The sequence below is a fragment of the Amblyraja radiata genome, chromosome 12 (genome assembly GCF_010909765.2).
Source record: "Amblyraja radiata isolate CabotCenter1 chromosome 12, sAmbRad1.1.pri, whole genome shotgun sequence".
NCBI classification, from domain to species: Eukaryota; Metazoa; Chordata; class Chondrichthyes; order Rajiformes; family Rajidae; genus Amblyraja; species Amblyraja radiata.
Window position 1 is genome coordinate 55,686,811 of NC_045967.1, and position 15,214 is coordinate 55,702,024.

At 45.4% G+C, this 15,214-nt stretch overlaps 1 protein-coding gene across 10 annotated transcripts in view; it reads right to left on the reverse strand.

The window, feature by feature from the left end:
- The window catches only part of hdx (highly divergent homeobox), an 86,453-nt gene that overhangs the window by 12,680 nt on the left and 58,559 nt on the right, over positions 1–15,214 (reverse strand). For 7 of the 10 annotated variants that reach the window (XM_033030827.1, XM_033030825.1, XM_033030821.1 and 4 more), the window contains 3 exons: positions 9,776–9,922; positions 2,555–2,753; positions 1,654–1,772 (listed from right to left, as the gene is read on the reverse strand). In XM_033030827.1, coding sequence (XP_032886718.1) covers positions 1,654–1,772; positions 2,555–2,753; positions 9,776–9,922 — 465 coding nt within the window. The remainder of the gene's footprint in view (positions 1–1,653; positions 1,773–2,554; positions 2,754–9,775; positions 9,923–15,214) is intronic. The other 3 variants (XM_033030829.1, XM_033030826.1, XM_033030830.1) reach the window with 2 other exon arrangements.

The following is a 15,214-nucleotide window of genomic DNA, read 5'->3' on the forward strand; positions in this document are numbered from 1 at the left end:
ACCTGGCGACAATCTACGAAAACACCTACGACAACCTACGACAGCAAAAATTGTCGCCACTGTCGCCAAAAGATTTTCAACATGTTGAAAATTTTGCGGCAGTCGCCTGTAGTCACCCCAAAAAATCGCCCACGTGGGACAGGCCCCTTACACTTATTAAAGAAACTGAAACAGCCATTTGCCACCCAGCTGCACCAGATTCCTCCCGGTAACCATTTCCCACTGGCCTGGCTGCAGATGTATTTCGAGGAGCTGCAGACAATAAACTGCAACTTACTACTCAGTACATGAACACCATTTTAGTAAATACCCATTAGTGCCAATAATTCAAAGGTAGACAGAAATGCTGGAGAAACTCAGCAGGTGCAGCAGAATCTATGGAGCGAAGGAAATAGGCAACGTTTCGGGCCAAAACCAATAATTCACATCTGTGGCATAAACTTCAAAGGCAAAGACATCTATCTTAGTTTAGTTTAGTTTGGAGACGCAGCATAGAAACAAGCCCTTCAGCCCGCTAAGCCCACGCCGACCAGCGATCGCCCAGACATTCATTCTATCTTACACACTAGGGGACAATTTACAGAAGCCAATTAACCTACAAACCTGCACGTCTTTGGAGTGTGGGAGGAAACCAGAGTACCTGGAGAAAACGCATGTGGTTACAAGGAGAACGTACATCTTTGGAGAACATGGATATGCAAATTTCGGGTCGGAACCCTTCTTCACACTGCGGATGGGTCTCGACCCGAAATGTTGCCTATCTGTCCTCCAGAGATGCTGCCTGGCCCGCTGAGTTACTCCAGCACTCTGTGTTGCACACAAGATTTCAGCATCTGCAGTTCCTTGAGTTTACAAATGTAAGTTGTACATCTGTTCAACAAAGGGCAAGAACTGTATTTAGAAAAGCAACTCAAATAGTTCAGTAGATATTCCGTAGATATTCACGATATGTTCTTTCTTGGATAGAACAAAAGGAACAAATCAGCCAACTGTGGGAGTCTTCTATCCATTTCCTCACCTAATTTGAGGCAGGACATTCTTGCCATTGAGGGAGTGCAGTGTAGGTTCACAAGGTTAATCCCTGGGATGGCGGGACTGTCATATGCTGAGAGAATGTAGTGGCTGGGCTTGTACACTCTGGAGTTTAGAAGGATGAGAGGGCATCTTATTGAAACATATAAGATTATTAAGGGTTTGGACACGCTAGAGGCAGGAAACATGTTCCCGATGTTGGGGGTGTCCAGAACCAGGGGCCACAGTTTAAGGGGTAAGCCAGTTAGAACGGAGACAAGGAAACACTTTTTCACACAGAGTTATGAGTCTGTGGAATTCTCTGCCTCAGAGGGCGGTGGAGGCCAGTTCTCTGGTTACTTTCAAGAGAGAGCTAGATAGGGCTCTTAAAGATAGCGGAGTCAGGGGATATGGGGAGAAGGCAGGAACGGCGTACTGATTGGGGATGATCTACCATGATCACATTGAATGGCGGTGCTGGCTCGAAGGGCCGAATGGCCTGCTCATGCACCTATTGGCTAATGTCTAATTTAAGATATGTATGGAAAAAGTAGTATTTAATGAGATTGGAAACCTTGACTACTATTTCTATTGTACCACCTCTACTTAAGAATGCTTAAGGAAATAAGAAAAAAAATGTACCACTTTTTCTATTGTTGGAATACTGCAAGATCCGTCGCTAATACTTCCTCCATCTCCATTCTCTTCTATAGCTTCCTCCTCCTCTTCCTCTTCTTCCTCCCTTTGTTCACTTGGAACACCTAGGAAGAAAGATGGTGAATAAGGTTGGGAAGGCAAAGAGCGCATGAGTAGAACAAGAAGACAGTGAGACACGAGGAACTGCCCATGCTGGTTTACACACAGCAACCTCACAAAGGGCTGGAGTAACTCAGCGGGTCAGGCAGCATCTCTGGAGAACACGGTTGGGCAACGTTTCGGGTTGGTTCTAAAGAAGGATACCGACCCAAAACGTTGCATATCCGTGTTCTCCAGAGATGTTGCCTGACCCTCTGAGTTAGTCCAACACTCTGTGTCCTTTAATGGTAGAATAATATTGGGTTGGATACAAGAATATCAATGTTTCAAGTTTTATTAGCCTCATGGAGGACAATATGGAAAGCCAGTACAAAATTTATATGAATATGAAAACATGAAATGCTTGCAAGTATTTACGTAAGCACCTTCATCATCAAACGCTACCATTTAGAACCATTTGCCCCATAGATATGATAGTCAGAGATCAGGGGTTATGGGGAGAAGGCAGGAGAATGGGGTTCAGAGGGAGAGATAGATCAGCCATGATTGAATGGCGGAGTAGACTTGATGGGCCAAATGGCCTAGTTCTGCTTCAATTACATATGACCTTTTAGAAAGGCACATGGACAAGCAGGGAATGGAGGGATACGGATCATGTGCAGGCAGATGAGATTAGTTTATCCTGGCATTGTTCACACGGATATTGTGGGTCGAAGGGCCTGTTCCTGTGCTGTAGTGTTCTGCGCTCTATGTTCACACTTTGCGGAAAAGCATCAGGAGGTTGTACCTTCAGACAAGCTGGCGTCATCGTTGATCTTGTCGTTGTGTTCAGAGTTTCCAGGAGACTTGGCGGATTCGGCCTTGACTTCAGAGAACGCAGGGGAGCTGGAACTCGACAGACCGGCGAAGTCGGCTGGTCCACCGCGGGCGGGGGGCAACTCGATGCCCAGCTGCCGGTACTTCCTTCGCCGGTTTCCGATCCAGGTCTTTTGGGAAGAAGAAGAGGCGGAAAAAAGTCACCTCTATAGGAGCACGGAAACCATTTTGTACGGCGAAAAGATTGCACAATGAGCAGAATTGCATTCACAACATCAAGAGAAGGGATATTCCTTTGTTTAAGAAGGGCCACAGAAGGCTGTGGAGGCCAAGTGAATGGATATTCTTAAGGCAGAGATAGATTGATTCTTGATTAGTACGTGGTTATGGAGAGAAGGCAGGAGAATGTGGTTAGAAGGGAGAGATAGATCAGCCAAGATTGTATGGCAGAGCAGTCTTGATGGGCCGAATGGCCTAATTCTGCTCCTGTCACTTATGACCTTAAGGGCATCAGAGAGAAATCTGGAAATGATAGGCCAGTGATCCTTACACCAGTGGTAGGGATATTATTTGAGAATATTCTTAGGGACAGGATTTGCACACATCTGGACAAATATATTAGAGGGGCGAAGATATGGTTGGTTGTCAGTCTTTTTTTTGAGGAAATGTCATATCGTAGAGGGCATAGAATTGTTGAGAAGGGGCAAATTAAGTAGATTTGCAAATTTTTTAATTAAATCAAAAATCCACAAAGAGTGGTAGATGCCTGGAATGTGCGGCTGGGAGAGGCGATGGAGGCAGATACAATAATTCCCAAAAAGTCAATCTGCAAGTCGAATTGGTAGTAAAGAAAGTAAACTCAATGCTAGCATTTATTTCAAGAGGGCTTGTGTACAAAAACAGGGATGTAATGCTGAGGCTCTGTAAGGCGCTGGTAAGGCTGCATTTGGAATATTGTGAGTAATTTTGGGCATCATATCAGTGGAAGGATGTGTGGTTCTGCTGGAGGTTTACAAGAATGATCCCAGGAATGAGTAGATTAACCTATGATGAGCGTTTGTCGGCACTGGGCCTGTACTCGCCGGAGTTTACAAGAATGAGGGGGGGACCTCATTGAAACATGCAGAATAGTGAACGGCTTGGATAGAGTGGATGTGGAGAGGATGTTTCCACCAGTGGGAGAGCCTAGGACCAGAGGTCATAGACTCAGAATTAAAGGACGTTCTTTTAGGAAGGAGATGAGGAGACACTTCTTTAGTCAGAGGGTGGCAAATCTGTGGAATTCTTTGCCACAGAAGGCTGCAGACGCCAAGTCAGTGGATATATTTAAGGCAGGGATAGATAGATTCTTGTTTAATACGGGTGCCGGGGGATATGGGGAGAAGGCAGGAGAATGGGGTTGGGAGAGATAGATCAGCCATGATTGAACGGCAGAGTAGGCTTGAAGGGCCGAATGGCCTAATTCTGCTCCTATCACTTATGACCTTATAGCAACATTTAGCAGGCATTTAGACAGGCAGGGGATGGGGGAATATAGACCATGTGATGGGGTTAGGCTGAAATGGCATCATGGTTGGCATAGAGACGCTGGGCCAAAGGCTTGTTCCTGTGTTGCATTGTTCTATGTTCTCAGAAGCTACCTTCTGTTTTGGTGTTAATTATATTTCGAGGTTATTCGGTTTGGAACAAACTGTGCACTACTAATCTTCCTGCAGACATAGACAAAAACTGACAATGTATAAAAAAAGGTGGAAAGTGAAGGATTAGCATATAAAATTCAGCACTGTATATCCAGCACATCAACAGGTTGCATCTAGCTGGAAGGCAGTCACACTGCTCAGTGCTCATTTAATGTTGAAGACGCATGATATCACCCTTGAATCCTTCAGCGGATTTATCAGTTCAATTTAGTTTAGTTTAGTTTAGCGAAAACAGGCCATTCGGCCCACCAAGTCCGCGCCGACCTGCGATCCCGGCACACTTCGAAATCTTTGATAGATTGAGGTTATACTTTCATATTTCAAAAATGATTTAGCCGGAACTGTCCATTTTATATGGAGGCACAAAGAACTGCAGATGCAGACTTACATACAAGTGCTGGAATAACATGCCTGAAGGGTCGTAACCCGAAACATCATCTATCTATGTTCTCCAGAGATGCTGTCTGATCTGCTGAGTTTCTCCAGCACTTTGTGTTCCTTTTTTGCCGGAATAACTCAGTGGTTAAAGCAGCATCTCTAAAAGACATGGATGGGACTGAGTCTAAAGAAGGGTCTTGACCCTAAACGTCACCTATCCATGTCCTCCAAAGATGCTGCCTGACCCCCTGAATTTTTCCAGTGCTTCGTGTTTTTTTTGTCCAATTTGTGTGCTTTTCCAAGCTTCGTGTTAAGCGCAACGCAACTGCGGAGCATCCTGGACAATACAGCTCACCCCCTCCATGACACACTGGTCAACCTGAGGAGCATCTTCAGCAACAGACTGGTTCCACCAAGATGCAGCACAGAGCACCACAGGAGATCCTGTACAACTCCTCCCCCTTCTGTCGTGGGGTAGACTGACTCCCCTCCACCCCCCTCCACCCCCCTCCCAATCTTTGCACATCCCCAATCCTTTCCACTCGTCATTTTAATTTCAAATATAACAAATATTATGGGAACATCATTGCCACTTGGACTGAAGGGACTTGAGACAGATGCCTGCGTATCATTGAGGAAAAATCTGAATGCTGGTCACAGTAGCATACAAACTAGGAGCAAGCAGCAGATGCAGAGACGGATCTGTGCTGAGCTACGCAAACACGCTGATGGGCAAGGGGAAGGAATCCGCAATGCTATTTAAAGCAAGAATGTTTAAATCATTCACTTTGGCAGGAGTGGGAGGGAAGGGAGAAATCCGAGTTTCTCGGGTGGGCTGGAAGGATGTGACGCAGTAGAGAAGCCTCATCTCTCACTGAAAGCGGCTGAGTCACTGAAGTGTGCTACAAAACCGTAGCAACCCTGAATCCCTCGCACACACACACACAAACATGAAGCCTCGTTGTAAAGACATCTGTGGTTAAATCATTCACCGGTACTTCAGATTTATAGATAAACAAATGCCAATATTATAACATTTAACAAGACTTCAACCTTTTGAAAGCAAGCATTACTCAATTCAAAGTATGTAGAGAGGAATTAAGGTGGCTAAGGTCAAGCATATATCGGTTGTTATTTTACTGCGTACAGATTGAACAAGGTATTACAAACTGCCTTACTTATGTGTTTATTATGCTTACAGTACAAACTCTTGCACACACAAACATGAAGCATTGTTGTAAAGGCAAGAGGAGGGGGGGGGGGGGGGACGCCGACAACAAAGAGGGGCCATTGGGGACCACAGTGAACACTTTGTAATTTTGTTGCCACCCGAGACGTGGCGACTCCTTGCACACTTTGTGTGTGTTACGACAAATAAAGAATTTCACTGTGGCATGTCACATGTGATAATAGTCAATCAATCAATCACCAGTTGAACTCTGATAATCAGGCATCAATCTACTCCCAATTCTGATGCTGTGGCATCACCTGTTAGTCCAGAATGTCAAGGTAGACAAAAGTGCTGGAGAAACTCAGCGGGTGCAGCAGCATCTATGGAGCGAAGGAAATAGGCAACGTTTCGGGCCAAAACCCTTCTTCAGACTGATGTGGGGGGGGGGGGGAAACGGGGAGAAGAAAGGAAAAGGGAAGAGGAGGAGCCCGAGGGCTGAGGGAGAGCTGAGAAGGGGAGGAGACAGCAAGGGCTACCGGAAATTGGTGAATTCAATGTTTATGTTGCTAGGGTGCAAACTGCCCAAGCAGAATACATCCTAGTCCAGAATATCAATGTGGGCCCAGAGTGCAAGTGGGTGTGTGGCAGAGCTGGGGTCCCAGGGTGCATGGGGTGTGTGTGTGCCAAGCTAGGGGCCCAGGGTGTATGGAGTGTGGGTGTGGCAGAGCCAGGGGCCCAGGGTGCATGCGGTGTGTGTGTGTCCCCTGAACTGAAGAATACAAGGGGAGTGTGCGTTCCGAGCTAGGATCTAGAGTGCATGTGGTGGCGTGTACCATATTGCCGATCCAGAATACAAGGAGAGTGTGTGTGCCAAATTGGTGGTTCTTGGTGTGGCTGGAGCCGTTTGTGGTCCAAAATACCAGAGGTCAGGAATGTGGGCTGCTCTGTGGCCAGAGCCAGGGTCCAGAGTGCAATATTGTTCCCTGTTAACTCGCCGTGTTCGATGAATACACCGTGAAAAGATTAATACACTACTGTGTCGTTTGGAAAAACAATGATATTAAATAGGTGTAAGAAAGAACTGCAGATGCTAGTTTAAATCGAAGGTAGACACAAAATGCTGGAGTAACTCAGCAGGTAATGCAGCATTTCTGGAGAGAAGGAATGGGCGACGTTTCGGGTTGAGACCCTTCTTCTCTCGACCCGAAACGTCGCCCATTCCTTCTCTCCAGAGATGCTGCCTCACCCGCTGAGTTACTCCAACTTTTTGTGTCTATCTTCGATATAAAAATAGGCTTGGCTATTAACACGTCATATCCAATAGTCAAAAAATTCTGATGAGTCTCCATCACCAGATCCTAAAGGGGCTGTCCCACTGTACGAGGTAATTCAAGAGTTTTCCTGAGTTTCCCCTGATTCGAACTCGGAGAATTACGGTAATGGCCGCTCGTAGGTACTTGGGGCTCTCGTGGACACTCTCCGCACTGTTTAAAAAACTTCACGAGCTTACCGCGTTTCACGAGTACCTGCCGTTAGCGTTACGAGCCGCTACGTGACATCCACGAGCTCCGACATACCCGCTACGTACATTACACGAGCTCGAATCAGGGGAAAACTCGGGAGAACTGTTGAATTATGTCGTACAGTGGGACAGGCCCTTAAGGTTGCTGAAATATCAGAGTCTCACTGGGTTGTCTTTTGAGTATTTCCCTGTCTTTAAACAGCTTCGGAGCAGATCGGTTTCTGTACACTGTATTCAGTGATTTCAAAATGAAATCAACTCACAATAAGCTTGGAATTCTAAGCACGAGTCGACATGACAAATGTAAGATCAACAGTATGAGAAATACGAGGAGAAATGGTACATGTACCACTCCCTGTGGGCGCGCCCCACCACTGAATAAAATCACGCTTAATCCGTCTCTATGTCCCACCCAGTCCTGATAATCCCAGATTCCCACAGTCCATACATCTCCCACTGCTTTGAACATTTTCAAAGATTCAGCCACTGCAGTTTTCTGCGGAAGAGGATTCCAAAGATCGATGGTCCTGAGAGAACAATTCCCTTTGATTTCAATCAGATTGACATGTCTCCTCTATCCACGCCATTATATTCCGTTCTTATTTCGTGCATGCTGTCTTTCACGTGGCAACTTATTGAATTACTTTTTTAAATCCAAAAAGATCACCTCAACGAGTTCGTCTTTGCCCACTCTGCACAGAACTGCACTAAATTTGTCATTCACAATTTCCCTTTCATGTTGCCTCTGCTCCACAGTATTTTTTTTAATATCCTGCTACCATTTCCTTAATAAAGGCTTAGCTAGAAAGTGAGAGAAAGAGAAAGACGGCAGTGGAGGCTGACCTTAAATTGAAGTTGTGATATTAAACTGATATATTGGTTTTTTTCTGCGGTTGAGAATCGTAACACAATCACTGTGCAAGGGACATGTTGGTCGGTGTGGGCAGGTTGGGCCTGTTTTCATGCTGTGTGACTCTATGACTCTAAGTGCTGGTAAATGAGATTTGCATAGATGGGTACTTGATGGGTCAGAATGGACATGGTGGGCCGGAGGTCCCGTCACCGTGCAGTGTGACTCTATCATTCCATCCCTTTGTGGAGGTCTGTCGGCCTCTGCAGATATATGCAGGCTCACAAGTAGATGACCCTATGGAGAGGACAGTCATACTCATTTCGAGTGACTGCCGATGACAATAGACAATAGACAATAGGTGCAGAAGTAGGCCATTCACCCCTTCGAGCCAACATCGCCATTCAATGTGATCATGGCTGATCATCCACAATCTGTACCCCGTACAATAGAAATAGTAGTGAAGGTTTCCAATCTCATTAAATACTACTTTTTCCATACATATCTTAAATTAGACAATAGACAATAGACAATAGGTGCAGGAGTAGGCCATTCGGCCCTTTGAGCCAGCACCGCCATTCAATGTGATCATGGCAGATCATCCCCAATCAGTACCCCGTTCCTGCCTTCTCCCCATATCCCCTGACTCCGCTATCTTTAAGAGCCCTATCTTGCTCTCTCTTGAAAGCATCCAGAGAACCGGCCTCCACCGTCCTCTGAGGCAGAGAATGATGATGATGATGATGGAGGTTCGGGGGAGCATACACGTTTCTGCTGGAAATGAGGAACAAGGTCTGGACAATGGCAAACATGATCTGATTGAGATAGTAAACTTTGTGGACACAAAAATGCTGGAGAAACTCAGCGGGACAGGCAGCATCTCTGGAGAGAAGGAATGGTTGACGTTTCGGGTCGAGACCCTTCTTCAGACAACCTCTTGTAGTGTGGGATGAGACGAAGGGTGAAAACAATGACAAAATCTCTCATCATGTTGCATTCCTCTATCGAAACATCCTCTTTTGCTTCTCATCTTCCTCATTTAACATTCAGACAATTAATTTGAGGACAGTGCAATCATAGCACATTTTAGACTTGATCGGAATAGCGTTAAACACGCTCCATTCAATAACGGCAGCACCACAAATACTCAGGGGGAAAGCATGCAAAGAATTTTCATCTAATTTTCAGATCAAATGTATTTATATCAGACCTTCCACCATCCCACTCACACACCCACTCACTCTGCACAGGCTAATATTTTGAACAGATATAGGTACATGACTTGGTTCTCATATCAAGATAAACCATCAGTGTGATTAAGATGCTGCCAGACATTGACTTTGGGGACTCAAGAGTCAAGAATACATGACTATTTTTGGTGGGGTAAGGTTATGATTAAAAGAGTAGCTGATAATGCGTTTCTCTATTTTAAGAAACACAAAAAAAAAGGCATACTTGCATTTGGCCTTCTGCAAGCCGAGATTGATTTCATCAACATTACTTAACCTTGCCCAAGATAAATCCCACTGATGGTAAGAATAATTGCAAACCCGCCAGAGTGACATTCTTACCTTGACAATCTCACAGTCCACATTTGACTCCATTGCGACTGCTTCTATTTTCTCTCTGCATATTGACCCCAGGCTGGTCATACCCACATCCCAATATTTTTTCAGAACAGCCACATCACTCTCACTAAACTGTGTGCGATCCTGCAGCTTAAATAAAAAGAGAAAACTTTGTGTGGGCAAAACAAAAATATAAATTATGCATTGAATTCCTGTTGTAAAATGTTTCAAAAAAATCTTAACTATTCCAATCTATAGAGGCTCAGCCAGTATTTGTGCAGCCCACTGGCTTTCCTCAGCCACTTTTACACTGACTGTCTCAACTTGGTACTTATAGTGCCCTCCTTAACGTTTGGGAAAGAGACCCAACTTTTAATTTATTTGCCTCTGTACTTCACAATTTGAGATTTGCAATAGAAAAAAAAATCACATTTGGTTAAAGTGCACATTGTCAGATAAAGGATATATTTATACATTTTGGTTTCACCATGTAGAAATTACAGCAGAGTTTATACATAGTCCCCCCATTTCAGGGCACCATAATGTTTTGGACACAGCAATGTCATGTAAATGAAAGTAGTCATGTTTAGTATTTTGTTGCATATCCTTTGCATGCAATGACTAATGACTGCTTGAAGTCTGCGATTCATGGACATCACCAGTTGCTGGGTGTCTTCTCTGGTGATGATCTGCCAGGCCTGTATTGCAGCCATCTTTAGCTTAAGCTTGTTTTGGAGGCTAATCCCCTTCAGTTTTCTCTTCAACATATAAAAGGCATGCTCAATTGGGTTCAGATCGGGTGATTAACTTGGCCACTCAAGAGTTGACCATTTTTTAGCTTTGAAAAACTCCTTTGTTGCTTTAGCAGTATATTTGGGATCATTGTCTTGCTATAGCATGAACCACCGACCAATGAGTTTTGAGGCATTTGTTTGAACTCGAGCAGATAGGATGTGTCTATACACTTCAGAATTCATTTTGCTACTACCATCAGCAGTCATATCATCAATGAAGATAAGTGAGGCAGTACCTTCAGCAGCCATATATGCCCAGGCCATAACACCCCCACCACTGTGTTTCACAGATGAGGTGGTATGCTTTGGATCTTGGGCAGTTCCTTCTCTCCTCCATCACTGTGATATAAGTTAATCTTCATCTCATCTGTCCACAAGACCTTTTTCCAGAACTGTGGTTGCTCTTTTAAGTACTTCTTGGCAAACTGTAACCTGGTCATCCTATTTTTGTGACTAACCAGTGGTTTGCATTTTGCAGTGTAGCCTCTGTATTTCTGTTCATGAAGTCTTCTGTGGACAGTGGTCATTGACAAATCCACACCTGACTCTTGAAGAGTGTTTCTGATCTGTTGGACAGGTGTTTGCGCATTTTTCTTTATTATAGAGAGAATTCCTCTGTCATCAGCTGTGGGGGTCTTCCTTGGCCTGCCAGTCCCTTTGCGATTACTAAGCTCACCAGTGCTCTCTTTCTTCTTAATGATGTTCCAACAGTTGATTTTGGTAAGCCTGAGATTTGGCTGATGTCTCTAACAGTTTTATTCTTGTTTCTCATTCAAGTCTACACCAACATGGCTGAAGCTTACAAAGCCATCCCCCTCCCCCACCTTGGTCAGTCTGATCACGTCTCATTGTTCCTGCTCCCTAAGTACTCCCCACTCATCAGACGGGTTAAACCAACTGTGAGGATAGTTAAAGTCTGGTCAGAGGAAGCGGACTTCACACTTCAGCAGTGTTTTGGAAACACTGACTGGAAGGCATTTGCAGCCCAGGCCACCCTTGACTCCCACACGAACATTGATTCCTACACATCCTCTATTCTGGACTTTATAAACTCCACCATCAATAGTGTCACCTCCCTCAAACAGGTGACCATATTCCCGAATCAGAAGCCATGGATGAACAGCGAGGTCAGGCTACTGCTGAAAGCACGGGACACCGCTTTCAGGTCAGGCGATGCTCGAGCCTACAGCTCATCCAGGGCTAACCTGAAGAGGGGCATCAAGAAGGCCAAGCACTGCCATAAGCTCAGGATTGAGGAGCACTTCAACAACAACTCCGACCCCCGACGCATGTGGCAAGGCATCCAGGACATCACGGACTACAGACCCTCCAACACCACCCCCACATCCAGCGACGCCTCCTTCCTTGAGGAGCTTAATCACTTCTATGGCCGCTTCGACAGGGACAATCTAGAGACAGCCATCAAGGCTGTGCTCCCTGCCGATCACCAACCCCTCACACTCACCCCCTACGACGTATACGTGGCACTGAGTAGGACTAATGCACGTAAGGCTGCTGGCCCTGACGGCATCCCCGGGCGCGTGCTCAGGCCTGTGCTGCGCAGCTGACAGACGTCTGGACTGACATCTTCAACCTGTCACTTGCCCAAGCAGTTGTCCCCACGTGCCTTAAAACCACCTCCATCGTGCCAGTGCCAAAACACTCCACTGCGGCAAGCCTCAACGACTTCCGCCTATCATCACCAAGTGCTTCGAGAGGCTGGTCCTGGCACACCTCAAAAGCTGCCTACCCCCCACACTGGATCCCTATCAGTTTGCCTACCGCAAGAACAGGAGTACGGAGGATGCCATCTCAACGGCACTTCACTCCGCCCTCTCCCACCTCGACAACAGAGACACTTACGTAAGAATGCTGTTCATCGATTACAGCTCAGCATTCAACACCATTATACCATCTAAACTGATCACCAAACTCGGTAACCTGGGCATCGATCCCTCCCTCTGCAACTGGATACTGGACTTTCTAACCAACAGACCACAGTCTGTTAGGTTAGACAAGCACACCTCTTCAACCCTCACCCTGAACACCGGCGTTCCACAGGGCTGTGTGCTGAGCCCCCTCCTCTACTCCCTCTTCACCTATGACTGCATACCTGTACATGGTACTAACACCATCATCAAGTATGCAGATGATACAACGGTGATTGGCCTCAACAGCAACAACGATGAGTCGGCCTACAGGGAGGAGGTCCAGCACTTAGCAGCATGGTGCGCTGACAACAACCTGGCCCTTAACTCCAAGAAGACCAAGGAGCTCATTGTAGACTTCAGGAAGTCCAGGGGCGGCACGCACACCCCCATCCACATCAACGGGACGGAGGTGGAACGTGTTTCCAGCTTCAGGTTCCTGGGTGTTAACATCTCCGATGACCTCTCTTGGACCCACAATACCTCAACTCTGATCAAGATGGCTCACCAGCGTCTCTTCTTCCTGAGGAGACTGAAGAAGGTCCATCTGTCTCCTCAGATCCTGGTGAACTTCTACCGCTGCACCATCGAGAGCATCCTTACCAACTGTATCACAGTATGGTATGGCAACTGCTCTGTCTCCGACCGGAAGGCATTGCAGAGGGTGGTGAAAATTGCCCAACGCATCACCGGTTCCTCGCTCCCCTCCATTGAGTCTGTCCAAAGCAAGCGTTGTCTGCGGAGGGCGCTCAGCATCGCCAAGGACTGCTCTCATCCCAACCATGGACTGTTTACCCTCCTACCATCCGGGAGGCGCTACAGGTCTCTCCGTTGCCGGACCAGCAGGTCCAGGAACAGCTTCTTCCCGGCGGCTGTCACTCTACTCAACAACGTACCTCGGTGACTGCCAATCACCCCCCCCGGACACTCCTCCCACAGGAAAAACACTATGTCTTTATATATGCTAATGTAAATATTTATTCAAATCATATGCTATGTCGCTCTCCAGGGAGATGCTAAATGCATTTCGTTGTCTCTGTACTGTACACGGACAATGACAATTAAAGTTGAATCTGAATCTGAATCTGAATCTGAATCTGAATAATGGCTTCTTTGACTTTCATTGGCACAACTTTGGTCCTCATGTTGATAAACACCAATAAAAGTTTCGAAAGGTGATGGAAAGACTGGAGGAAAAACGAGGTGCTGAGAGCTCTCTTATACCTGCATTAAGGAGTCAATTAAACACACCTGAGCAATTACAAACGCCTGTGACGCCATGTGTCCCAAACATCATGGTGCCCTGAAATGAGGGGACTATGTATAAACACAGCTGTAATTTCTACATGGTGAAACCAAAATGTATAAAATATGTATTTAATAAAATCTGACATTGTGCATTTTAACCACATGTGATTTTTTTTCTATTACAAATCTCAAATTGTGGAGTAAGGCAAATAAATAAATGATGGGACTTTGTCCCAATCATTATGGAGGGCGCTGTAGTTTAGTTTTGAGTTGAAATTATTACTGTCACGTGTACCGAGGTACAGTGAAAAGCTTTTTGTTGTGTGTTATCCAGTCAAAGAAAAGACTGCATGATTACAATCAAGTCATCGACAGTGTACAGATAATGGATAATAGGTACGACATTTAGTGCAAGATGAAATCCGATTAAAGATAGTTCAAAGATCTCCAATGAGGTAGACAGGAGGTCAGGACCGCTCTCTAGCTGGCGAGAGGAGTGTTCAGTTGCCTGATAACAGCCGGGAAGAAACTGTCCCTGCATCTGGAGGCAAGTGCTTTCAAATCTCTGTACCTCTTGCCTGATGAGAGAGAGTAGAAGAGGGAGTGACCAGGGTAGGACTGGCCCTTGATTATGCTGCTGGCTTTACACTACCTCTCACATTTAGTTTTGTTTATTGTCACGTGTACCATGTACAATGAAAAGATTTATTGCGTGCAAACCAGTCAGCAGAAAGTCTACACGTGATTACACGTCTAAGGTTGATTTGTGCATAGGTATTATTCCCCAATTGCTCGACACAGGGACTTAGCATAGCTCAGAATGTTATCAAACTGTGAGAAAACAATGAAAATATTTTTATACTCTCAAGGGATTTTAAATTTCCATTGAGAAACGTCACGCACCTTGAAGCTTGTCTAATTACCATTCAAACTATCAATACAATGTTTTTTAACTATTGTAAAATATCAGCTGGTTTTAAGCTTATAACATGAGGAATGCACATTTAAATTTGGTTTCTGGAGTTAAATGTTCTACCTGTATCCTGCATGCCTATCCATGTTCTCCAGAGATGCTGCCTGACCCGCTGAGTTACTCCAGCACACTGTAGCTTCAAAATAAAAGTGCGTTTGGTTATTAATAATGCTGGGGTTATGTCCGCTATGTCCTCTTGCATTGAGACTGTGGCCACTTGTTCTAGACACCCAAGCCAGGAGACATCATCATCCTTATATCAATCCTGTCAAACTTCCTCCATCATATGTTCATCTATCCTTCAGTAGGGAGATCAAATCTGTGCACAATTTTCCAGATGTGGTCTCACCAGACGTAAAATCTCTCTCTCTCTCTAGCCTTGTACTCGAATCTTTGTGCAATAAAAACCAGCGCATGGCACATTATCCTAAAAGGTATAAAGTCGTAGAGAATCATGAGGTCATACAGCACGGAAGCAGGTCTTCCGGCCCAACTTGCC